Below are 27,254 nucleotides of genomic sequence, written 5' to 3'. Positions count from 1 at the left end.
GATGAGTGTGCCCTATAGAGAGCATATGGGGCTCTGTTTAGACACACCTGACACCTCTATCTGATCCAAAACTTATTATTTTATGAGCTTAGCTGCTTGCTGTGTCATGTCTTAATTATTCGATAGCTAGAGGTTGAGGAAAAAAAACACGTACAGTATGAACGACTACTGCGACCTTGACGCACAATGGAATTCCAGGTAAAACTACAAAGTAGGAGTCGCAGATTGCAAGCTTGACTCGATCCATCACTCCAGTCAGTGGCGCTAGCCGGGGCTAGCTAATTAGATGACGCGAACGTCTCGTCGGCTGCTGGTCGAGATGTGACATACGAAGCTTCTTATATCGATGATTGGGTGGTACGTGTTTAGGTCCAGGAGCACCAGTTTTAGTCGTAAACTAACGGTATGGACTAGTTTAGACCCTGTTGTGTTTGAGTATTCCGTACAAACATGGTTAAGTTCAAAGCAATTCGTTTTCACTTGAGGGCAGTGGATTTGCGTGGACACGTTTTCACAAGCTTCTAAATGAGATAGTACGTTTTTTTATTTGACTTTTCTATTTTTAAAGTAGTTTATATTAGTTAATTGAGTTATTTATGCCCTGAAATACTCGCAGAAAAACAGATAATACTTCGATCTATGCTATCCTAAACATGACCTTAATCAGAATTAGTCAGTCAGTACTAGTACAGTAGTACCGGTGAACTGTAACAGTGGGAAGAGCTGATTAATCTATGCTCTTTTTGGTTTTGGCAGCGTCCGTGGCGACTCGTCTCGCCCTGTCGGCATTTGGAGGGGCCAATCATGCATGCATCCATGTACACGAACAATCTCGACGACCCAGGTGAAGACTTGGACCGGGCAGCAGCAGCAGCCTTCTTCACTTGGATCATCCGATGACACGGCGAATTAAAATGATTCGTTGACTGACAGCTACGCTCGGACATATGTGTGCACACAACAAAATTACAAACGGGTGATAATTAACGGTATATTTATAAATAACCATAATTTATAAATAATATATATATATATATTCTTATTGATTAAAAAACATGGTGAGAAAATAAATTTCAGTGAAAAAATAAATTAACTTGAAATTTAAGATTGAGAATTTTTTTGTCCTATTAAGCACTAAAAGAAACGAAAAGATGTGGATAAAAGTAGGAGACGGAATTACTGCTGGTTTACCACAAGTCGCTAGAGCGGTGGTGAGTTTGGAATTCTTGCTACCTTAGTTCACCAGCCGTAACGGAAAAGAAGTCATCGTTTCTTCCATTGCTACTTTTCCACGTGCAATTGCCACATTTGTGTCATTACTCTCTCAAGTCTCGGTCATAGACCGAGTAAGAGAGTACAACATGTCAATTAAGGTTGAGTTTAGATAATTGAAAATGAAAAGAATAAGATACGTACCATTAGTTATTCCAAACTTTAAAAACTAAATTAATATAATTTCTAAGTAATATATATATATTAAAAAACTTTTGTTCGACTGTTTAAAACCGTGCTTACGAGAAACAAGATTCTTACTTATCCTAGCCCTTACTCTCCAACGTGACTAAAACTACATGGATTTATAAAGCCATATAGTTATACAATAATACTCCTTTCTTTTTTTTTTATTTTAACATATTTAACTGCTGGATCGATGGTTTATTATTCTTCTTATTAAAAAATTATATAATTATTAATTATTTTATTATGATTTAATTTATTATAAAAATATTTTAAATATGACCTATTATTCTATATATTCATACAAAAATTTTAAATAAGATGAACGGTGAAACGTCCAACTAAATGTGAATGGAGTTGAATAAAAAAAAAATCAAAGGAGTAATAATAAGTGGAACAAAATACATAACTGTAACTTTTTCAAAGAAAATACCCTCGAGGAACACGATGGCACGATGAGCTGCACGCTTCCTCTTATCGTCAACAAACTGATGGAGACACGAGTACACGACCTCTCTGGTGAGCTCTCTTTCTTTTTCCGAAAAGGACACGAGCCTTAAAAAAAAAAGAAAGGCGCCAAGCGAGACGTGAGAGAACATTCCGTATCGCGCACCAGTAAAAAGGGCGTGGACCCCACAGGCAGACAGGCGACCGAACGCCACTGACAAACCGGGCCCCACGCATCTCCCCGTGCCTGCATGGCCCACATGCCGGCGACCGCGGTGACCAGTCCAGTCAGACTCGTGCGCCGCCACTGCAGCGCGGGGCCCAGGGGAACCTGCCGAGCGAGCCCACCCGGCAGTGAGAGAGTGGTGGGGTTGCGTCGTGCGGTCTCCACCCGCGTCCCCCTCTCCCCGCGGGCTCCGCGTGGTCAACTCGCTGCGGCCTTTCCTTGTGCCGAAATAGGCAGGCAGGGGCCGCCCAAAAAGGCGAACACCTTGCGCGCACGGCGCACCACCTCCTCCTCTCCACTTCGCTCCCGCTCGCGCTCGCGCTCCCGCTCTCCTCGTCGTCGCCATGGCCGCGCCCGCTCCATGAGGCCACCAGCTTCCGCCGCGCCGCTCCCCTGCTTCCCTCTCCCCGCGGGTGCTGTTCGCCTCGCCTGATCCCTCCCCAATGCTTCTGAGATGCTGCCTCGTCGTCGTCGCCGCCGCCGCCGCCGCGGTTCTCCTGCTCGTCACCAACGCGTGCGTGGGGGCGGCGCCCGCGCCGACCGCGCGTGGGGGGCGGCGGTGGCTGCTCGAGAGGCAGGACCTCCTCGCGCTCCACGGCCTGCGCGGGGCGCTCGGCGTGCGGGCGGAGTACTGGCCGGTGAAGGGCCACCCCTGCGCCTGGGCTGGCGTCGTCTGCCGCGCCGGGCGCGTCGCGGAGCTCCGGCTAACGGGGCTCCGGAGAACCCGCGCCGGCGCGCAGAGACAGGGGTTCGCCGTCGACCCGCTGCGGGAGCTCACGGCGCTCGAGGTTTTCGACGCGTCGGGGTTCCCGCTCCCTGGTCGGATCCCGGCGTGGTTCGGGACCGGCCTCCCGCCGTCGCTGGCAGTGCTAGACCTCCACTCCACCTCTGTCAATGGAGAGCTTCCAGCCGATCTTGGCATGTCCGGGAACCTGACGACCCTTAACCTCTCTGGTAATAGCATCTCCGGCTCAATTCCGGCGACATTGTTCCTCATTAAGGGGCTCAAATTTCTCGATATTTCTGACAACAATCTCACCGGCGAGCTACCAAACGTGTCCATCCTTGCCGGTGATGGAACCGGAGTTTTTAACGCTTCTGGCAATTCCTTGTACGGTGCCATTGGAGATGTCCTTGGGCCCCTCCTGAAGAGATTTCGTCAGGTCGATGTGTCAAGAAATTACTTCAGTGAGGTAGTTGGAACTGGATATGGGAACAGCTCCGATGGAGCAGTGCACATAAATATGAATTGCTTCTCCGGATCAAGCCAGCGAAGCCAGGGGGATTGTGAGGCGTTCTACAAGAGGAATAGGGCTTCATTGCCAGAGCCACCAAATGCATCGCCATCACCAAGCAAGAAAGGGGTGAAGTGGAAGCATGTACTTGCTGGAGTCCTGGCAGGCTCGGCAATTTTGGTGGTATTTTTACTTGTAGCACTAGTGTTTTGCCTGATGAGGAGGGGGAGACGGCAACCGAGAGGAAGAGGGTTGGAGCAGAATGAAGAAGGGATTCGTTCAGGTCGCAGGAGTAGCAGCGTTAATCCTGTGATGCTTTCATCTATGGCGGCATCCCCGGCAGCAAATGGTACTGTGAAAGGTCTGCCTACCATTGTGGATGACTTCACCTATGAGCAATTGCACTATGTTACTGGGGGTTTTGGGGATGACAATCTTGTCAAGCATGGGCATTCTGGGGACATTTACCATGGTGCACTGGAAAGTGGTTTCAATGTTGTCGTCAAAAAGGTTGATCGGAAGAGCAGTAATAAGACCTTGGGGGAATTGGGCTTCCTTGCAAAGAATTCCCATGGGAGGATTGTTCCATTGCTGGGGCATTTGGCTGTGGATGATGAGGAATTGCTGGTATACAAATACATGGCAAAGGGAGACTTGACTACTGCATTACACAAGAAACCAGTCGATTCTGAGGAGGGGTTGCAGTCTTTGGATTGGATAACAAGGCTGAAGATAGCCATCGGTGTTGCAGAGGCTTTGTGCTTCCTGCATGACGAGTGTAGTCCACCATTGGTTCACAGGTATGCCTAGTGATATTATTGACTTGTTAGCTAATTAGCTAATATAACGTGGAACTGGTTGATTTATAGAGCAACAGTAGTTACCAAAAGTATTTTAATTGCATAAAGCATATGATAAGTGTGCTAATCATAGTTTGAACGGCGATGATAAAAAAGAGCGCGGAAATTTTACATGTTATTCAGCTCGGCATGAATAATTATCTATGTAATGGAAAATCTGCACTATTTATGGCAAGTGCTTGAGTGAAACAAGTGGGATAATTTAATCTATATATTCATTTATACTTTTACTAGTTGCACACATGATAGACTAATGTAGGAAATTAGAATTTTCATTATTGTTATTCATGTGCATATGGTCACAACTTCTCATGAAAATATATTGTAGAAAATTAGGAAGCTGTATGCAAGGATAGTACAGTATATAATTCATTTGTACATCGTAGTGTAACTATACGAGAAACTCATGTCTCTATCATGGTTCTGAAGTTATTTTGTGGTAGTTTATCTTTTGATGTATAGTGTCATCAATCATTGTAGGTAACATAAGCAGCACATTAAACTTTGGACGCACTTGGTGCTAGTCATCTTTTATTCCAGTTGAATGACTTTAGTTGACTCATCGTTCTACTTCATGTCCTTTTTGACTCATTTTTTATTTTATGCATTCTGTTCAAGTTCTTATATGTTTCAATTACTTTCAAATCAATATTTTTTTCTGAGCCCTTTGTTATAACTGTAGAGATATCCAAGCCAGCAGTGTGCTTCTTGATGACAAATTTGAAGTGTGCCTTGGAAGTTTGAGTGATGTATGCACTCAACAAAGTGAGGGAAGCAGGAGTTTCTTCTCTAGGATGTTGAGATCATCAAAGTAAGATGTTTATATTTATCCTTTCCTCTTATTTAATTGTTTTTGCATGAGTTCAGCATGGGTATAACTGTTCTTATCAATTGCTCTGAAAATTGCAGCTTTAGTTGCCATATTTCTTTAAAACATGCCTAAGTATTTTATGATCACCTGAATGGGTATAACTATTCTTATCACTTAAGGATGCCTTTAGCACTAAGAAGTTTGAAGGCAAAAGCAATAACTTCTTTATGAAGTTGACTGAAGATAATGGGATTGTCAATAAAATATATCATTGGCTGCAGGGAATTTTTGTTTTAGTCCTTTCTCTCACATAAGTTACAATAATTCTTGTTAAATCACTTCCAAAAAGGAAATTCTCATCAAGAGTCAGTCCTGTAAATTAATGGCCAGGCCTGCTCACCTACACAGATAAAATAAGAAAACCTACCACCTGCAGATCATAAAATATGACAGCCCACTTGTTAACATGACAACACCATGCTTGCTATGAAAGTTTTTTGTTTGTTTACATCTGTATAGAATATCGGGGCCTCTGCTTAACACTAATATTCGTCTCTTTCTTGTGGCAGGTCTCTTGACAAGAACACATCAGGTGTGTAAAGCGTCTGAATAACCTTTATAGGGGAATTTTATAATCTCTACTATTATACTACACAACCATTTGTGTAAATAATTCTGATGTGCAAAATAAAGATGGTCTAACATTAATGTATGTATCTGTTACCTAACAGGTCCGCCAGCCAGCTGCTCGTATGATGTATACTGCTTTGGAAAGGTGCTGCTTGAGCTAATCACCGGGAATTTTGGCGTGAGTGGCTCAAATGACACTGGTTCAGAGGAGTGGTTGGCAAGAACATTAGATTTCATCGATGCCCATGAGAAGGAGGGTCTTTCAAATATTGTAGATCCCTCACTTGTAGTAGATGAGGACCACCTAGAAGAGGTATGGGCAGTTTCCATTGTTGCAAAGACATGCCTGAATCCAAAGCCCTCCAGACGTCCGCTGGCTCGGTACATCCTGAAAGCTTTGGAGAACCCACTACGGGTGGTGAGGGAAGAATTAGAATTGAACTCATCACGGCTCAGGAGTACCTCATCTCGAAGCTCATGGCAGTTCGCCTTCCATGGGCAATCGTACAGAAGCTCGGAGCTCAGGCCAACATTAGGGCAATCACTTGCTCGGAAGCAGTCAGTGAAGTCACAAGGAAGTGACGAGGAGGAGGAGGAGGAGGATTCGTTCTCCTTCAAGAGGGCTTCACGGGAGATTCTCCCTGACCCATCGGTAGAGTTGGAAGAGAATGCTGTTGTGTAGGATCACCACAGATTTAGCAATACTTTACATGCTCTCAGATCTCATCTCACTTGTGTATAATTCATCCTCTGATGCGCATCTCCTGATGCCTCTAGGTGAAAGAAAAAAAACTGTGCATATAGGAGGTAGGCTCTTCTTTCTCTTTTCCTTTTTCATTTCAGTGCTGTGTAATCTGTATCTGAGATTCTGAGAGAATAAGTGGCACAATGGTGCGCGGTGCTCGAAATGCAAGTGGCCACGATTTCGTCATTCTGGAGCTTTGAAACCGAGCACAACTTTTTGTAGTTTAAGCCTAAGGTTTGGGGAGTATTAATCGGAAGAATCGTCTGTTTGAAAAAGTATAATCCAGCTGCTGATCCAGTCAATGGCAACTTGTCACAAGAACATTCGTCCAGAAGTCGTTTTGGCTCTCTCTGTTCGCTGCTACTACTTGAAAGAACCACAACGTCCTCTCTGTTAAAAAAAAAGGATTTCTACACTGAAAAATATTAAGTTACTACAGTACTAGGAATCACGAACGATTACAAAATGTATGAAAGGAAAAAAAAATGAAATAGGGAATTAAAATTAAAAACAGGTCCCACCGAGATTTGAACTCGGGTTACTGGATTCAGAGTCCAATGTCCTAACCGCTAGACCATGGGACCATTCTGGTGAGAATGGTTTTTACATTCTATATATAAGTTAACCTTACTATACCTACCAGCTAGCCTGACTGGGCCTACGGCCCATTACAGAAAGCCCATGCTAGGACTTGTCGGACGCAGGCCCAACAGGCGAAACTAATGCTTATATATAGAGGAAACCCGAGTTGCTGTGCACGCGCTTATTCATTGTTGCCAAGCGGAAGAATTTCTAGGGTTTACAAGTCAGGACCTCGCCTCCGCCGCCGCCATGGGGCACTCCAACGTGTGGAACTCGCACCCTAAAAACTACGGCCCCGGATCCAGGGTTTGGTAATCCTCTCCTCTCCGCTCGCGATCTCAGCGATCCGGGACTCCGCTGCCGCGTTTTGTCTCGGATTTTTCAATTCAGTTCGATGACGATTGTCAAACCGTAGTATCGGGGTCAGATTTGTGGCGTAGATTAGCTTCGATCCCTATTATAGCAATCTCGTGCTTCCAGTAGAAGGTTTCTCTTCGATTGCTCGACGAGTGCTTACGGATTTGTGGCGTGGATTTGTTGATGCAGCCGTGTTTGCGGCAACCCGCATGGCTTGATCCGGAAGTACGGGCTCATGTGCTGCAGGCAGTGCTTCCGCAGCAACGCCAAGGACATTGGATTCATTAAGGTATACTCAATACTTTTTTGTTGGCTACCTCTAACACCCAGACTCGAGTTGGTAGTTTTACTTGTCAAGGCGAGGTTGTTTAGTCCGTCAGTGCTGCATCCCGTGTGACACTAGTTTTTAACGAAGTAGCGTGAATGTTACGAACTGTAGTACGAGTCCCCCTTGGGTCTTGGGACTATCCATTACTCTCTCCGTTTTACTATGTACCGTAAGACTTTATAGTCTTGCCTAGATTCATATGGATGCTAATGAATCTAGACATATATATAAATTATATACATTCATCAATTGATGGATCTAGACAAGACTAGAAAGTCTTACAATACGAAACATAACATCTATCACATCATGTTCGCAGTATAGTTTGGGCTGGTATGAATGTTTACAAATTAAGGGCTAGTTGGAATCGTGAAATAGATGCTCACGCTGCTCGTGAGCTGAGCTTATCTTGCATATGGCAATACTCTGCTTACCAGTTAATTTGAAAAACATATCTTATTTGTTACCTCTTTGACTTAACTAGTATGCGCAATGCGAACTCAATAGTTGTCACTTGTAGATACCTTCTAAATGCCAATGCTTGATATGTATTGCAAACATCTCTCTAAATTTAACCGTAGTTCAATGAACAATAGGAGGATCTATTGTGAAACAATAGACTAAACTATCATCTTTTAATTGTGCATATGGAATGACCTTTGAGGCTCTTTTTTTTGTTTACTGGTCTTAATACTAAGATGGTTTCTTGTTATATACCTTGGATCTTCTGAGCTAACTCCTGTTTACTGGAGTCCCCATTCCTCAGTTGTCTGTTTTTCCTTTTCGATATGTATTGAACTTTTCATGATTGCCTTCAATCAAATCAGGGTAGTTTCCTTTGAGAAAAAAAAAGGTAGTTAACCACACTTTAAAGGCTACCTCTTGCTTAAATTTTTTTCCCATGTTTTCAGTCCAGTTATCTAATCACCTGTTTTTATGCTAGTCTTGGTGTAGACCTTGTGGAGCTGCTAGAATTTTCTACATCATTCCACCTTATTGTTCTTGTCTATTTGAAATTTGAATGGATATGTAGTTATTTTATCGTACAGGTGCTTGTATTATCTGTGTTTCTTTTTGCTGTTCTTTTATTCTTCGGGATCTCTCAATGTGTGTTTTTTCCCCTTTTGCAGTACCGTTAAAAGTTGGAAGTTCAAATGGAACGGGACCATAGATCGGTGAAAAAGTATGGAAGTGTAATAGGCTTATCAAGTATTACCCTTTTTGATACAATTGTCATCATATTATATGTATCAAATTCTTAATATTTGAACGTTAGTGATGTTCTGATGGACAATATCGGTTCTGGTACTCCTTTGCATATTCTCGAGCATGTTTTAATGCTGTAGTGTAAGAGAATTTTATGCTATCCCAAGTAGCAGGCTTCACTTTTTTTTAATGATGTGTGATCTCCTTGTGCTTTATCGGTAGATTATTTTGTTTATGATAGTATGCGAGCAGTGCTAATAGCTGGATTTCTGATAGTTTGTTTAGGCTATGACAACCTGTATAGGTAGTCGGGCACAACAGGGCAACAATACAGAATAGCGTATGACGCTACAGTTTCGATTCGACGTATGTGACAATATGGATACTGTGCATTTTGAGGAAATATTTTGTCTCTAGCTGTCAGGTTTTAATGTTAGAGACGATGAACTTTTGTGAAAATCTATTTTTTGAAGTGGACTCGATGATGGAAAAATCTCTGCACTTTGTTGGATCTCAATAGTTAATATCCATGGTCGGGTGTTGATTGACTCGATGATGGAAAAATCTCTGCATGCATGCATACGAAAAACGAAACGAATACATGCATATTTTGGGATCTCAATAATTAGTATCCATGGCCAGCGGTTGATTGATTCAATGATAGAGTGCATGCATACGAAAAACGAAGCTACTGCATGCGTTTTTTTATCTATGCTTATGTGTCACATAAAGAATAGTATTGTCTTTTAAAACGTGGTTCATAAGCATTATGGTTTTGTGAAATTTTCCCGGTGTTTTTTTTCCTATCTCCCGTTTCTCCATATCTCACCGTGAAAAGAACAAGACCAGCGTGCAATTCGCATCCACAATCAAATCACCTCATTAGCAATGCCAACACGGCACAAAGTAATCACGCAATGAATTTCCATGAATTCATCATTACCGCATCGATCGACGACGACGACAGCGAGAGCAAAGGCAGGCGAGTGGAGTAGGAGAGAGCCCTGAATCTGACGCTGACACCACGCATGCCCTTGCGGGCAAGCGGAGCGCAGTTGCCAGCCGAATTATGAGGGTTTTGCCGGTAGCTTTGCAGCGGCGACCGTGGCGACGGGCGCACTATGATCCTCGTCTTTTTCGATTTTCTTCTAAGACTTACTACCTCCGTCTTATAATTTTTTTTTTCTGTGTTTAATGTTTGACCATTCATCTTATTTGAAAAAATTATACAAAAATTTTAAAAAATTAGCCACGCATAAAGTACTATTCATATTTTATCATCTAGTAACAATAAAAATATTGATCGCAAAAAATTTCGAATAAAACGAAGACTATAAACACCGTATAAAAACCTAAAAAATAAAGTTATTATGGGACGGAGGTACTACATTAACATATGATGTTATCTTTAGTAGCTCACTTAATTGCAAACATATAATGTTATCTTGAGTAGCTCACTTAATTGCAATCAAGACAAGCGCAGCGAGTTCTAAACATCTACTTCAAAACAACACCTTCAATAATGGACCAACGCTCGATCGTCATTGCCATCGGGAAACAGAAATAGAATTTCATCCGAAACCTGATATGACACTTTAACATGATTTTTTTTAATTTTCACTGGAGGGGAGAGTTTCCCCACCTTTAACATGAAAAATGATATGTGAGCGTCATTGTTACATGATCTTGATAAATTGGATTACGGCTTTCACCCTAGAGTTATTATCAAGTACTATTTTGTGACCATATGGCTGAAATGATCACACATAACAAAGTGTGCAGCCACCAGGAACAATGTGCAAGTCTCCTCAATCCACCACCAATGGGCAGATTTGTTGGAATTCATTCGGATAAACGACTAATGGCCATTGCATCGCCTACTAGCTAACCCAAATAACGCACTTCACGGTTTGGAAGAAGAGGATTGGTGCTGGCAACCATCGCTTCATCGCTCCTTTTGCATCCAATGGTGGTTGCTAGGGTAGGGACTCCTCTGGAGTACCACACTGAAGACAATCTAAATACAATGTCACCGCTGGTAACCTCTATAGGTAAAAACTGAGCAACTCGCTGCATGCGCTAGCTGCCACACAAAGCCTATCATCGGATTCAAATGAGCAGCGTCGGACCCGCTCATCCTTGTCATATGCGAAACCTTTAGGGAGCGTTCGAAACCGACCAACCCATAACACTTTTCTCTCTTTTTTCATGTGCACGTTTTTCAAGCTATTAAACGATGTATTTTTTTAAAAAAAGTTTTATATGAAAGTTGTTAAAAAATCAGATTAATTCATTTTTCAAGTTTGTAAAAGCTAATACTCAATTAATCATATGCTAATGGCTTTCTTCGTTTTACGTGCGCTGATTAGACAAATTGGATACATCACTTGCGAACGTTGCCTTAGTGCCGCATAGTGCACTGCTTTGCTCGATCTCACATCCTTGTAGGATGTGCTGCTGTCCTGCCTCTCCATCCAACGCTACTTATGTTAGAAGACACGATATCTAGCCATGGGAGTGCTAGATCAGCCCCAACACTCCCCATCGTCGCATCAACCGTTGTCAATGCCCGTTCGCCGTCCCTCTCTCCATGTTAGATCCAAGCCTGTAAAAACTAGCAGTTGTCTCGTATACGTCGTCCTGGTTCCCTACCATTGTTCCTAGTCGACTCGCTCTGATAGTGCGCGAGATGCCGAGGTGTGAGAGGAGGATAAGGGGAGATGGTTGCTAGGGCTAGCCAGCTGGTTGCCTCCCCTGTCACCCACAAGACGGATGATGTGGTGGCCTTGCTGAGTGAGTTCTTGAAAAAAATAAGGTTCGAATTTATTCAACCGAACCGAAGTCTCATGTTCACATTATTTTGCTTTTTACAGCTGTTTATGAGTAAAAAATTAAAATTTAAAACCTAATTTTAAAGTTGATTTTTTCATCATATTTTTTTTCATTTTTTCTTTTAAATTGCTATAGACAAGGTATAAAAGGTTTTAATCATATATTAAATAAACTTAAGAAACCACGAGAGGGATTTTTTTATTTTTTAAACCCTTTTAATAAATAATTTTATTACTAAACCTTCAGATAAATATTTTTACCGTATGAATCTTTTAGCCACCAACATTGACGTGGCGAAATAGCCTGCCACAGCATTGTCTTGCTACGCTATTGACATTGGTGTGACAAGACTATCACGCCATAGCACGCCAGTCAGGCTACGTGGCAGCGTTGTCTTATCACATCACCAACACTGGCGTGACCAAAAGGTTTCAGGTTTAAAAACAATTGCTTAATAAAAATGTATTTAATAGAAAAACACCACGCCTGTCAGTTTACACTCAAACACGCGATACATTTAACCACGGCATCGACAAAAGAACAACAGGGGGACTAGCCCCTTACCCTAAAGTAATATCGCGCTCATGCCGTGTCACCAGCATGGGAGAACACCCATGCATGTATGGACGCCATGTTACCAACACAGATCTTAAGGAGTACAGTATCATCCATCGCGGGAAGCTTCTCCGTCGGCCACACCCCCGGTGGATTCGGGTCGCGAAGCCGCACGGTTGCATCGGATGAGAATATCATGGGATCTCGCGTTCGTCCTCGTCGTTGGCACTGCAGTGCAGCGCGCACCTGTATTTCCAACCTAATGACTAGGATAGTGCCTATAATATTAATTAAGTTGTCATCCTGGATAAAAGATGATGTGGCAAGTGAATAAATGAGAAAGAGAATAAAATCATGTTTTACATGAGACATGGTTTCTATACAACAATCATATGAGATAAGTAGTATTAAATTAAAATATAGAATAATGATGTTTGTATTGAAAGAATAATATCTAATACTAGTTTCTTAATGATATAGAGTTTATGAAAACTAAATCGGTGTTATGGGTTGAGAATGGTCTGAGCCTGAGCAGGCTGAGCTGTTGGCTGGCAGCAGCCAGCGCACCGCGACCCCGCCGGCCAGCACAAGCACCGGATTGAATGCGCGACGCGACCTTTCCCACCACCCCAATCGCCGTGCGGATTCTTATCGGAGGGAGAAACCACCCGAGGGCGACTCGTGGAACGGAACCGGAATAATCCGGAGCCGCGCGCGTGAGCTGTCCCCAGCCTGGACTCCAACACGCAGCTAGCGCAGACCGTTCGCTTCGTTCACATCTCCGCTCGCCCGCCCGCCGCTGTCGTGCGGGAGCGGGGCCCCGGGTGCGTACGTGCGCCCGCATGGCTGGATGACAACGAGGGGTTTAGATTATTGGGGGCGATTAGGATAACGGATGGAATTGGACAGGTCATCCATCAATTGATTCCTTTCGCCACGCTTTGATTTCTCGTTTTTAAAGCGCCACAGCGCATATGCAGTCAAGATCGTCGCCTTTTCGTACTGCCGATCATCAGCTGCTGCTAGCTAGTAGTGGTACTACTCCAGTCCAGTCCAGCTAAGCTGCTCTTACTACTACCAACTTCTGCTGCTGCACCCGTGCGTGCCCTGCATTTTACTCTAATTTCTTTACTAATCTCTACAGTTTTCGCACATGAGATCGCATGGGCATCTCTCTCTATGACCACCACCTGATCGACCTGTGCGAGGCGTGAGCTTCGCGGCACGGCGGACGCGGGGGGGCATTGGATCCTCGAGACATTCCCGGCTCCGCTCGTGGAGCGCACAGTGCGCGCGATCGATCGATCGACAGCTCGCTTTCTCTGTCTGTCTCCGCGATCCAAGACGACAGCTGAGCCGAGTCACCAGCGCGAATGGGGCTCCAGTCCTTCCTGCTGCTGCTCACTGGTGGATGCGCATGCATGCGCCCCCGCGCTCCCAAACAAAACAGCGATCGATCGATCGATCCACGGATGCAGTTTTTCTTTCTTTCTTTTTTTCGTCTCGTCGTTGGACGGATCAGTGCTGAATTCAAGATTCAAGTGGCTGTGTGCCGGCTTCTTGTCCGCTTCAAGCCGTTCGGCCGCTTCGCGTCCTACTCATCCTTGCTGGTCTCTGTACGGTTAGTGAGTTCTTTTTGGGTCCAGACAACCTGAACTGAGCAAAATAAGAGTCAATGATGTATGGTTAATCATATTTTCATTATTTTAAACTTAAAAGACACCCATGAAAATTGGATAAACTAGATTATATAACCGCATTTTGATGAAACTAATGTTCAAATAGTCTTTATTGCAGAAGCACTAATGTTGTAGTATGGTAATCACTCTTAGGGCTGTTGGCAGGAATGTAGGCTCAGGACTATGCAAATTGGGGCTCTAAATAAAACTAGTCTGAATTAAGCATTCAATACATTAAATCGAGCATGAGCATTCGAATTACTTTTATACTCCCTTCGTTTTATGTTGAAAAGCAGTTTAGCTATATACAGATTTATCAATAGATCAATATATATTGTTTGTAAATATGTGAATGATTCATCGGAATTCATATGAATATAAACAATGTTAAAAATCTTACATTGTGATAGGTACAGTACTAGCTATCTTAACCTACCAGTTTACCAAAAGGTCTAGGTTGAGCCACCATCACTACTAGAGAAACCCTCTTTAGCAATACATATATATATATATATGGCTAAAAGTTCAAATAAGTATTGCTAGGGTCTACACCAACACATTAAATATATGTTGTCTTTGCTATCGTTGCTAACATCATTTACAATACATGCACAACTAGGGTAATATGTGACAATAAGCGTGGCTAGTTAGCAATAAAGAATATAAGTTGTAGCAATATATTTGTGCGCTATTAATTTTAATAATGGACAGTTTTATGTTCCTCCAGTTTTATGATTTTATTATTATATTTATAATTATATTATATTATTTAAATATAACTGAAGAATGACCAGAGCCGAGGATCGAACCTCGAACCTCCTACTTGTGGAGGGACGCCATACCTATTGGACCATGATCTTGATTTGTAGTCAGCCTGAGCGTGAGAATGATCTAAAATATCTCGATTAGGTTCGTGAGCCCGTGACATATTTTGATATTATTCTAGTTTAGATTATTGACCTGTACCCTGAGTATGTACATGTACAATAATTTAATATTTTAACTTATAGTAAAACGTATTATTTTATCAATTTTCTCTTAAATTATTGACATGTACCCCTGAGTACGTACATGTACAATAATTTAATATTTTAACTTATAAAATGTATTATTTTGTCAAATGAATGTGAATGACTAATCCACTTCTGATATATACTCTTTATTAGAAAAGTTAAGTACTCTTTATATCAAGTCTTCACACATTGACTCAATGCTTCAACCTATAGGTAGTGTGCTTGAGCCTAGACTTGTGCACTTTTACCATGCTATTTTTTCTATAAATGATTATTTTTGGCTATGGATGAGATTGAAATATGTTATTTTTCTGTGAATGAGATTTTTTTCTAACTGCAATGAGATTAAAATATGTTATTTTTTCGATGAATGAGATTTTTTTTTAACTACGGATAAGATTAAAATATGTTATTTTTTAAAATATGTAATTTTTTCATAAATGAGATTTTTTTGGCTAACTACGGATGAGATTAAAATATGTTATTTTTCTCATGAATGAGATTTTTTGGCTAACTACGGATAAGATTGAAATATGTTATTTTTCTATATATGAGAATTTTTTTTGGTTAAGTATGGATGAGATTGACATATCTAGTCCTAAAAGTTTTACCAACACAACTTAACCTTTGCAACACATAACTAGCAATATATACTATTATTTATTGCTAATTGTGTAAGATGTTGCAATGTATGTGCTGCAACACGAATTATCCATTGCAAACTCACCTCATCTACTAATAAGTGTTACTAAATTTGTTTTTTATAACAGTTGGTCAATAACGTTGGTAAGTATGTATTGTTAGAGAGGGTTTCTATTGCATGGGTGAGGATTCGAGGACGACGAGGAGACACCCGCTCTGCCCTTCGTATTGCTCGCCACTCAGGCGTGTTGATGTCTACTGTCGTAGTCTTGTTGAACTAATGCAGCACATAACAAAACTCTCACGGGGCCTATTTTGGAAGCTTATGGCAGGTGCGACTTCTGACATAATCTATAGAAAAGTCAAAAGCACTCACAAAATATCACCCAATTTCTAAGATTTTAAAATAGTAGAATTCGGTAAATGAAATAAAAGCCAAAAACTGTAAAACTAAAGGCTGACTTTTTACTGATTGTTTTTTAAATCTTAAGCTAATCAAACATGTCTATATATGGGCGACACCTATACTGTCAAGAAACACTAAGAAGATTTGACTCATCAAACATGTCTATATATGGGCGACACCTATACTGTCAATGACACTAAGAAAATTTGGATTAACACAAATAATGTAAACTATTTCTACCGCATACTACCAGGCGAGCCAATATAAGAAGGATAGGAATCAACACAAGTCGTATGCATCGCCGTAGTTCGTCATGCCTACTCGCCACTTGGCATCGATTGCCCATGAATCTTATTAAGGTGTTACTGCTAGCGTGTGTCTTTAAACAATTAAGATAATTTTTACTCTAAACAAGGTTAAAATTTTGCAGAAAATGCAAAAGAATATTTTTATAAACATTTTTTTCACTTGAGTGGGAAACTCTTTTAAAAACCTGTTCCATCGATTCGAGTTAGACTGACACGTAGGCCCGGACCAGTCGACGTCGACTATTCCCATGCCCCAGCCTCTGTTGCTGGAAAGCAGCAAAACCCCAACCCGGAGAGAGGGCAACCAATCAATCAACCGAGATCTCATCTCATCTCCATCTCGCGCGCGCTGCACAGCACAGCACAGCACAACACAGCAAAGCAAAACAGAGCGAGCCACACTACCAGTTTGCCCGTTCGGATCCGGCTAGGCTCCAGCTCCCCTTCCCCCTCATGCCAGCGCGCGTCCCCACACCCACCCACTCACCCACCCACACTCACCAGGCACAGCCACTGACGCTCCGGCCCCACTCACCTCTGGACCCACAAGTCAGTGACCGATCAGATCCTAGCCTCCGTCCCGGCCGGCCACAGCTCACCGGGATCCAGCCTGGCCGCGCCCCAAGCCCCACCTCCCGATTCATATACTCCTCTCCCCCCTTATCCCTCTCGTCGTCCTCGCCGCCATCGCTAGCAAGAAACCAACCTGATCAGGGGGAGGATTTGGAGTAGGGAAGTGAGCAATCGATCCGCGGCCATGGACCCGTGCCCGTTCGTGCGGGTGCTGGTCGGGAACCTCGCGCTCAGAATGGCGGTGGCGCCACCGGCGGCCGGCGCCGGGGCGGGGGTCCACCCGTCGACGTCGCCGTGTTACTGCAAGATCCGGCTGGGAAGGATGCCGTGGCAGACGGCCGCGGCGCCGCTGGTGGTCGCGGACGGGGGCGAGCAGGCGCCGTCGTCGGGGACGCTGGCCGCGGCGTTCCATCTGTCCAAGGCCGAGCTGGAGTGGTTCGGCCGGAAGCCGTCGCTGTTCTCGTCGTGCCGCGGACCGGCGGTGCTGAAGGTGGCGGTGTACGCCGGGCGGAAGGGGACGACGTGTGGGGTCAGCTCCGGGCGGCTGATTGGGAAGGCTACTATTCCGGTGGATCTCAAGGGCGCCGAGGCGAAGCCCGCGGTGCTGCATAGCGGCTGGATCTGTATCGGGAAGAGTGGCGGGAAGGGTGGGTTTGCAGCCGCGGAGCTCAGCCTCACCGTGCGTGCGGAGCCGGACCCGCGCTTCGTGTTTGAGTTCGACGGCGAGCCGGAGTGCAGCCCGCAGGTGCTGCAGGTGAGGGGCAGCATGAAGCAGCCGATGTTCACCTGCAAGTTCGGGTGCCGCAGCAACAGCGACCTGCGGAGATCGATGGTTCAGCCGGAGCGGGACGCGGCGGCCGGGAAGGAGCGGAAGGGGTGGTCGGTGACGGTGCACGACCTGTCGGGCTCACCCGTGGCGCTGGCCTCGATGGTGACGCCGTTCGTGGCCTCGCCGGGGACGGACCGCGTGAGCCGCTCCAACCCGGGGGCGTGGCTCATCCTCCGCCCCGCCGGCGACGGCTCGTGGGAGCCCTGGGGCCGCCTCGAGTGCTGGCGCGAGCGCGGCGGGGCCGGCGCCTCCGACAGCCTCGGCTACCGCTTCGACCTCCTCCTCCCCGGCGTCGACCACGCCGTCCCCTTGGCCGAGTCCTCCATCGGCGCGTCCAAGGGCGGCAAGTTCGCCATCGACCTCACCTCGATGCAGCCCCAGAGCCGGGGCGGCACGCCGGGGTGCAGCCCGCGAGGCAGCGGCGACTTCAGCCATTGGCCACTCGCTAGCTACAGCTACCGTGGCTTCGTGATGTCGTCGTCGGTGCAAGGCGAGGGGCGGTGCAGCAAGCCCACCGTGGAGGTCGGCGTCCCGCACGTCGGGTGCGCCGAGGACGCGGCGGCGTTCGTTGCGCTGGCGGCGGCGGTCGACCTGAGCATGGACGCGTGCAGGCTGTTCTCGCACAAGCTCAGGAAGGAGCTCTCCCACCTGCGCTCCGACGTGCTCCGGTGACCGGAACCCACCGCCTTCCACGGATCACGAGCAAATTGTACATAAGTAGTTGAGACTCTTTTGACACGAGATTGTTCGTTCGTTCGTTCGTTGGTGTAGTGGTAGTTCAGTTTTGGTGATCAGTTGGTTGAGCTTATTAGATTAGATCACTTTTTCTGTGATTGCTAGTAGTAGTAGTGTGTGTGCATCTGCGAGCGAGTGTTCTGTTTTTCTTGGGTTGGCCTCTTTGCTTCAAGCCAATCTTGGTGCATTCCTTTCCAATGTCCATAATCGAGAGAAATTTGTGATCCATCTGAACCCATCTCTGCAATATAACCTTCAGAACGGTGTGCGATTGTGACATTCTACGAACGGCACACGATGAAAAGCTTCAATTTTAAGGCTTATTTGTTTCAAATGATTTTCAAAGGATTTTCACAGGATTACCTATTAGGAACTGATCATGTCATGCATTAGACAAATCTTAGGAATTTCGTAGGATTAAAACATCTATTACTACCTCATTTGTTTTTGGAATTTCGTAGGATTAAAACATCTATCCTTACCTCATTTGTTTTTGTTTTTATTCTCTGTTTTGTATATGTAAACTCATGATATTCTTATATTTTTTCTATTTCTATGTTCTTGTATTTTTTTTTAAAACGAATAAGCCCTTAAGGGGAACCGAAGCTACAGGTTGGATCGGAGTGCGTTCCAGGTGAGATTGCTTTTGCAAAGTGGCAATAGTCAGTAGATCAAGCGTCGGTCAAGCAAAGTTTTGAGAAAAAGAGAAAAGATGGAGAAAAAACTTTTCTAGCTTGTCCATATTGAGAACATAAAAAAAAGGGGACTTTGAATGCGGCGGACGGCAAGGAGGAGCTGGATGGCAGGCAGGCGAGGTACGTGATGATGGAGTGGCAGGCAAGGTACGGGCGATGCAGCGTTGCGTCGTCTCTGCTGCTGCTGAGGAGCTGATCGGCCGGTGCGTGTGGACCGCGGCGCGGCGTGGGGGGAGCTGTGTGTGGATGGTTTGTTGGGATTGGCGCCTAGGGAGGAATGCCATTCCCGTTCGGTTGTCTGCTGCTGCTGCTGCTGCTGCTGCCACCGTGGAGTTGGGTCCGGTCCGGTCGCTTTGGCCAAAAAGGAATCCAACGCACCCACCTCCTCTGCATGCGCCCACACATCACACCTCCTCTCTAATTCTGTTTATTTTTTCTGTTTCAACACACACCGCGCGTTTGCACTGTAGTGGTTTCTTCTGCGTATTTCCTCGTTTCAGAACGGAAAACTTTTTAGTAGTGTCCTTGTTATATAAATATACTAATGAATCTTTATATATATATATAAACTAATAGATAAATTTAGGCTTAGCTATGAAAATACTATACTGTACTACTGTCGCAAACGGTGGCTTTCTGACCTGTTGCTGTTGTTAAAGCCGTTTTGCCCATGCCTGTATCTCGTCTCTCCATGCCATGCGTCCGGTGATTGATCGATCGAGCTGGCGAGACAGCTACCACCAGATGATGGATAATGGGGGGAGACAGTCATGGCCAGTGCAGTCCAGCGTTGGTGGTGTATTCGATTCGATCGATTTTGACCACGGAGAAAACGATGCGTGCGGCGGAGAAGGCGGCGATCGCAGGTTGAATTAAGCTGCCACGACGAGTGGGAATTGGCGAGAATTTGGCGTTCTCATCCGCTGCTGAAAAGCATCCAAATCATGCCAGCTCGAGCCTTCCTGTCTGTGGTTGTACTGTACAATTACGGCTATGGCCGGTGAAGAAAGCTCTGGCCATTACCTAGACAAGTGCACAACGATGGAAATAAAGAATTTAAAGGCGGCTTATGGAAGGAATACTGATCTACTGTGAGATAAGTGGACTTTGATACTCTATCCATTCCAAAATAACAGATAATTTTTTTTAAAAAAAATTGTCACAAAATAAGTAAGTGCTTTGGAATTTGAAATAAAAGAAATAGAGTAGAGTAATTATGTATGCCAATTATTTTTACATCTTTCCATCATAAAAAATGGTAAATAAATATAGGGACATTAGGCCATTTCACATACGTATTTATTTGACTTAAATTAGTCAAAGCATCAACTTATTTTGCAATAGAGAAATTCTTTTATAAATAAATTACATGTTAGGCAGTTAGCTATATATATCTTGCATGACGTTGCTGTGCACTTGTTTGATCTGCGGCTCGAGACAAAAATAAATTAAAACAACCGAGATTAATTTATAGATAAAAGTTTATATATTTTATTTTAGCATTTTGAAAAAGCTAAAGCCAAAAAATAAACTAGGATGGGGGTGGGGAACCAACTCTAAAATTAGTTTTAGAATTTCAAATTTTAGATATGAATGATACAAGACAGCAAGTATGTATGCGAGGATGATTGAACTCATGACGTCTACTGCCCAGCTAGCGAAACATGTACTTCTTCACCATGCAAAGCATGCATGCCCTGTCCCTACCGTCATTGGTCTCTACCGTCCACACAGCACAAAATGACACGGCGTGCGTACGTTACGAAATGTGCGTTTCATATTTGCAGCGTCGGATCAGCCGTGGCTTTCGGCCGAGCCTGGCCTGGCTAAGCCTGCCAGGGACCGTAATCTAATCTAAATCCGCTCTAATTCATTTCGTTACTAATTAATATACCAAATCAACCCGCATAAATTATTTTTTATTGGGATCCAATCCAAACCAATCCAACTTTGATTTTAGCCCAACCCGCATCAACCCATTTGGTTAAAATGGATTTAACCCACCCTTACAAAATGGATGCACCATTTGATATGTATAAACTCGGATCTAAAATTTTAAAACTCGTGTTCACACTATAAAAGTTTATCAAATTTGGCTGAAATTTAGTGGGATGATCTGTTATGTATAAAAGCAACTTTGCGCAAATTTTGGTCGATTTCTACATGTGGGCCTCACGTATGTCTATTATCTTATTCATTGCCTATCCAATTAAAGAATCCATTTACCCTCCACGGGTTAAATCCATTTAGAAACTAAAATAACCTAACCAAATCCAGTCCATACCAATCCATTTGTCTCTATAACCCAATCCAATCCAGACCATTTGAAGTTACAATCCATTTGTACCAAACCAAACACAATCCAAATTAAAATCAACACATTTAACCCATTTCCATCCAACTCATTAGCAGACCTAGGTCTGGCCGGCTAGCGAGCCAGCAACGTTAGTTAATTGCCTTGCCGCAAGAGGATATTGTTTATCCCAAGCGACGTACTTACAAACAAAAAATAATTTATAAATAGAAAATATTTTATAAAAGTTAAGGATAAAAAATATCTTAAAATTAACTCGAAATTTAAATTTTAAATTTTAGCTTATAACTATAATCAGAAGCAGAAGGACGGGGTGACACAGGTATGAATGCTAGCTTTTGCAAGTTGCATTTGCATGGTCCCTAGAGCTCGTAAGCTAGGCTGTATATGTCACGCCATCACGGGCACGACGGTATATGTCTGTCCTATTGCGTTATTGGTGTACGCCGTACACGCTGTATACTACACGTACGTGCTGTTAATGCTGCAGTGGTGATGCTATACGGACTCAACCATCCTGCATGTTTTGTATGCACCCACACGTTAATTTGTACTCCCTCCGTCCTCCGTCTCGAGACATCGTTTTTCGTTTTTCCGTGTCTAGTTGACCATTCATCTTATTTAAAAAATTTATATAAAAATAAAAAAAAATTAGTCACGCATAAAGTAATATTCATGTTTTATCATCTAGTAAGAAAAAAATTATCGCAAAGAAATTTCAGATAAGATGAATAGTCAAAATATTGTATCAAAAAACTAAAAAATGATCTTATTTTGGGACGGAGGTAGTACGTGAATTTTGCTACATGATATGTTTAAAGTTTGTGTAATTTGTTGGTGGTATGATAAAAACATGTCATGGATAAAAAAAACACATCCTAAAACTAGTATTTTAGCAAATAACACCGTAGCTGACATTTTATTATTTTTATCCAATTAGATATTTAAAAAATAATCATATCCTTGTGCTAAATTAGTATATATTAAAGCTGACGGGCTAGGGCGGCCCTCGCCCTGGCCACGTCGCCCGAGTTTTGTGGGTCGTCCGATCGGAGATGGGCGGATGGATGGCTTATAGGCGGGGCATCGCCACCTGTGGATGCAGCAGGCTCGCGCTGTCCATGCTAGCCGGGCGCCACGTGCTCCGCAGGGGAAAAAAAATAAAGATGAAATGTGATGTGCGGTATCAATGTACTCATGGTTAGGGTGATATATATATATATATATATATATATATATATATATATATATATATATATATATATATATATATATATATATATATATATTTATTGATGTTTGCTTAGAGTGGTATTTAAATTTTTCGAGAAGTTGCAAAATGTACTTGTAGCCATAGCTCTACGGTTTTGGACAAGGATGTGGGGATGGTTTTAGAGCATCTTCAAGAGACTATTTATTTAATTTATTGTATCAAAATTTAACAATTATGTTAAAATATTATTCTTCAAAAGACTACATATTTAACTTGTTATATCATTTGAATGTCTAATTGTGTCTTCTCAATGACCAAATGTGGTAAGTCATACTCTCACCTAGAGGATTGCTATTAGTGAGTCTCACGTGATTGGGCACACAAGTCATTCTTCCGGCTATTAGGATTTAGAGAATATGGATGAATAGTTTGGAGTACACATAAATTTCAAGAAGTAATAAAATATAAATAGTACTTTATGCATGACTAATTTTTTAAATAAGATGAATGATCATATTATGACACGGAGGCAGCATGTCTACGTGCAAATTATATAAACATTAAGTGTTTTGTAGCAAAAATATATCTAATTCGTGCCAGTGCATTGGCTCTAGTACCGCACATTATAATATTTGGATTCGTACTGAAAAAGTATCTATTAGCTGGATGTTAGTCTACGTATATTAAGGCCACCTCGGTGTCGGGGATGTTTACTCGTTCTCTCTTGAATTATTTAGCACCGAATTGTTGCTTCCTGCACAACAAAAACTCGATCAAGATTCAATAAGAAGCATATCACGGCGTGTGCTGAGTACATATACTCTACGAGATTTGAGGATCGAAGAGGATTTGAGTGTACGCTTTGGCAATTTTATGGAACCAAGAAATGTCGACTTCCTTTTTCTTTGTGTGTGTTGTATGTTCATACAGATCGCATGTGTTGCTGGCAATTGGCAATTGCTAACGGCTGCAGAGAGAGGGAGCTGCAAGCGCCCAGCGCGTTGGCTGCGTCGATCGATGGATCGGCGGAGGAAACGCCAGCGTCGTGACCCTCACGCTGCTCTGCTACTGCTGAGGGATGAAAACGGTTTGAGAACTTTCGAGACCAGTTTTTTAAAATGGAAATCGTCGATCTGAAATTTTCGAAAATCATTGAAATGGAAACGGATTTAGAATTTCTCTCGGAAAGAGAATGGATACGGTAAGTGCACGTTCCGTCAAAAATTAGAACCAGTCAGAAACTTTCAGAAATTTTTCTTAAAATTTATGCGAACCAATATGCCATAAATCCATGATATTAGTCCTAGTCCAACCCACTTAACAAATTAACCTTAACCTTAAGCTCTTAATTAGTCCAGGCATATGTCCAAACACTTTTCTTTGTAATGACTTATATGATACACAATTTGCTTTGTAATATTATTATGTGAGATATACACTTTTGTTTGTAATAACATGTAGATTATATCATTTATTTGGTATTGAGACAACCATTGACAAGTGACTATAAACTTGGTCTTATGATAAAAAGTTGTATGGTTAGTTGTTAAAGTTTGGAATCTTTTATATTATTTTACAAAAAAAATTGGGAGCACAGTTTGAGGTTTTTTTTATGATATGATAAATTTCAGTTACATTTTCTTATCCAATGCTTTTGATTTTGATTAAAAAAAAGATATGGAACCATAAATGGTAGATGTAGTTCTCATTAGTTTCCAAGTCATTTTCATCCCAGTTTACTGAGTACCCATGAGCCGTTGAACATACATAGCTTAGCTAAGAGTATCTCCAAGAGTTGCCTAAAATTTTTTCATAAAACTAAATTTTGAGAATTAGACTGTAAAACATGTCTCCAATAGATTCCAATTCTATTTGTAGCATTGGCGTAGGACTAAAATCAACTCTCCCGTATTCTAAATTTGAGGCAAAAATATATATTTCCAATACAAGATGGACCAAATATAATATTTTGGAAAGTAAACTATAATATTCTTTTGGACATACTCTATGGTCTCGTTGATCAGTTGCAGTCTTGCATAAACGGCCGGGAATGACTACATAATACTTGAGCTGTCGAGCAATTTTTTCCTCCAAATCACACGAATGTAAGTATGGTATAATTATAGTGTAATTATAATTCAACTAGCATTTAATTATAAATGTAACCAGCTGGTAAGTCTCGTGTTATATTCGTGTGATTTGAATGCAAAATTAGTCGAGTGATTTATAGCAAAACCTGAAGAAAAACACGTGCCCTGGTTGGCGACATGCTAATGTGCATCGTGCCTAATCTTCTTGTTGGGCCCCTCTATCAACTAATCCAAGCTCACGTTTCTATGGGCCAAGTAGTCCCTCCTCTTGTATTCTTCAGTTATGAGAAGATTTCTTCGATTATCCTTCATTTTACTGAAAAACACCGCCCTCGCCTCGGTGTCGAGGCATGCAGGGGCGCAGATGCAGGATGCAGCCACATGTGCGCTAGTGCTGCACACCTGCACAATCACGCAATGAGAGAATAGTATAGTCAACTATTAGCTTTAATTCATCTATAATCAATCTAATAGCCAATTCATAAAATAGTTACCTATAAAACATTAACATATGGTTCCACATGTCATACACATATTTTGTCTTAAACCCCGTGTGCAACTGGCTATAAATTAATAGCTTACCTCTCTTCTCTCCCCTTTTATCTATTTAAAATATGCTTATAGCTGGCTTCTGGCCTGCTATTTTACCTGCTCTTACACAGTCACACACACCCCAGCTGCTTGCTTTGACGATTTGACCGAACCAAGAACACCCGCGCTGTCAGCTTTTGATGATTTGATGATTCGTTCGCCCCGATCCGTTGCAATCCTGGTTGGATTCTGAAAATTTTTTCGCCTGTGCCCAACTACTGTTGGTACTCAGCTTTGCTATGGCACCCTGCTTTCTTCAGTCTCTGTGACTATCTCCTGCTTTATAGCTCATGCGACATAAGTGTCTCGTAACTGCTTCTCCCTCGGCGTTCATGGTGTCATGCACCTTGTACTCGTTCATGATACTGTGGCTGTTACTGCCGCTGAAGAACACAGAGATACAGTGGAAGTAGTAATTGGGGGCGTGAAAGCTGCATCGGAGAGATTCAGGTCTTTCAGTTGCAGCAGTTGTTGTAGCGAGCTAGAGGAAGGGAAGGGATACCTTTTTCTTCCTCGCGTCCGCAGTGTTGTAGGAGCTAGAAGAAGATCGTTTTTCACCCGTTTCACTTTTCAAGGTAAACGCACTATTCTGTTCGAGAATGCTCACCAAGCTGTTGTTTTTCCTACGCTCACGTCGGTTCTGAATGATTTACTGCTGTTCATCAGCCACCCGTATGCTTCGCAGAACATGAACATGAAAAAGTTCTGATTTTTAACACTTTTTTTTTGTTAAGGTGCAGCAGAAGGAGCTCAACCTGTAATTTCTTTGAACACCTTCACAGTGAGACTGATTCACTATGCTGAGGCAGTCATCCAGCAGATGCCACAGATCAAAGAAGCTCAGACCAAAGCACGGCCTCCAGATCTTCCTGCTAGTCGCCGTCAGCGTCTGGCTGATGTACCAGCTGACACATTCCTACAACAACCGGCGGCGAGCTGTAGTGGCCGTGGAGAACGCCGCCACCGCCGACATGGACGGTGAGGTGACGCCGACGCGGCGCCGGCTGGGCAGGAAGGGCCTCGTCGACTTCGCTGGTGATGGCGTTGGTGAGATCGTAGGTGACCGGAGCAATGCCGGTGTCGAGGCCGACGTTGAGCGAGGCTTCACGTCCAATCAGTTGAGCAAGAGTGAACTTGGCGAATCCGAAGGTGACGGCGGCGAGGAGACCGGTGAAGAGGACGAAAACGACGACGTGTACATTGCCGAGGGTGGCCTCTCCGGTGACGACGAAGACGATGACGGCAGAGAATTCCATCAGGGAGACATTGTTCCTCCGGTGAAATCTTCTGTCGCCATAGCTGCTCCATTGGTGAATGGTGTTGCAGATAGTTTGAACAAAACTGATGGGATTAACACATTGTTAATCGATTCTGCTGTAAGCATGAATTCATCTATGGCTGCGTGAATGAGGCACAATCGCAGAGAAGTCTACCATCGACTCAGCACAGCCTCGCTGGTTCAAGCTGACATAAGCCTGTTTAATTACTTGACCCTGCTTGAAATTGTGTACGACTAGCTAGCATCGATCCCCATCTTGTTTCAGTAAAGCTGTAGAGGTGATCATTTACCTTTATTTGGAAGCAACCAGATATATTCTTCCGAATTTGGTTAGAAAGCGAGAGACCACGTGTCTGTTCGATTTGAACTTGGACCTTTTTAACTAAACCCAAAACATAATCATTTAAAATTTTCAAATTAGTTTTCTGAATTGAGAATGCCAGCATCCTCCGAAGGTGCTGGCATAAAAAGGCTCCAGATTCACCTGATTCAGGAAGAACAAAAAAATCGGGAGACTCAAGGACCGAAAGAATTTAGGAAGCCACACCGGCGTCGGCGAGGAAGATTTATCTAACGTCTGCCCGGTTCTCTTCCGCCCAACTCATGCGGCTACCT

At 43.2% G+C, this 27,254-nt stretch overlaps 3 protein-coding genes and 1 non-coding gene across 5 annotated transcripts; 3 read left to right on the top strand and 1 right to left on the bottom strand.

The window, feature by feature from the left end:
- The first annotated feature begins 2,410 nt into the window (after nucleotides 1-2,410).
- Nucleotides 2,411-6,598, top strand: LOC102704604 (probable LRR receptor-like serine/threonine-protein kinase At2g16250). Its single transcript, XM_006651796.3, has 4 exons — nucleotides 2,411-4,166; nucleotides 4,909-5,037; nucleotides 5,607-5,629; nucleotides 5,769-6,598. Exons 1-4 carry the CDS (start codon nucleotides 2,575-2,577, stop codon nucleotides 6,347-6,349), a joined length of 2,325 nt encoding a protein of 774 aa, XP_006651859.3. The 5' UTR covers nucleotides 2,411-2,574; the 3' UTR covers nucleotides 6,350-6,598.
- A 326-nt stretch (nucleotides 6,599-6,924) lies between these two features.
- TRNAQ-CUG lies at nucleotides 6,925-6,996 on the bottom strand. Its single transcript has one exon. It is a non-coding gene; the product is annotated as a tRNA-Gln (tRNA).
- A 9,990-nt stretch (nucleotides 6,997-16,986) lies between these two features.
- Nucleotides 16,987-18,683, top strand: LOC102704326. Its single transcript, XM_006651795.3, has one exon. It carries the CDS (start codon nucleotides 17,078-17,080, stop codon nucleotides 18,392-18,394), a length of 1,317 nt encoding a protein of 438 aa, XP_006651858.3. The 5' UTR covers nucleotides 16,987-17,077; the 3' UTR covers nucleotides 18,395-18,683.
- Nucleotides 18,684-25,629: 6,946 nt separating this feature from the next.
- On the top strand, nucleotides 25,630-27,021 carry LOC102704047. Of its 2 annotated transcripts, none has more exons than XM_006651794.3 (2): nucleotides 25,630-25,935; nucleotides 26,101-27,021. In XM_006651794.3, exon 2 carries the CDS (start codon nucleotides 26,158-26,160, stop codon nucleotides 26,764-26,766), a length of 609 nt encoding a protein of 202 aa, XP_006651857.2. In that variant the 5' UTR covers nucleotides 25,630-25,935; nucleotides 26,101-26,157; the 3' UTR covers nucleotides 26,767-27,021. The 2 variants fall into 2 exon arrangements, with proteins under 2 accessions (XP_006651857.2, XP_015690201.2); XM_015834715.2 differs by having other exon boundaries at nucleotides 26,095-27,021.
- The last annotated feature ends 233 nt before the right edge of the window (nucleotides 27,022-27,254 follow it).

The sequence above is a fragment of the Oryza brachyantha genome, chromosome 3 (assembly GCF_000231095.2).
Source record: "Oryza brachyantha chromosome 3, ObraRS2, whole genome shotgun sequence".
NCBI classification, from domain to species: domain Eukaryota; kingdom Viridiplantae; phylum Streptophyta; class Magnoliopsida; order Poales; family Poaceae; genus Oryza; species Oryza brachyantha.
Note: the sequence above shows the minus strand (reverse complement) of the source record. Positions and strands in the feature narration are given on the sequence as shown.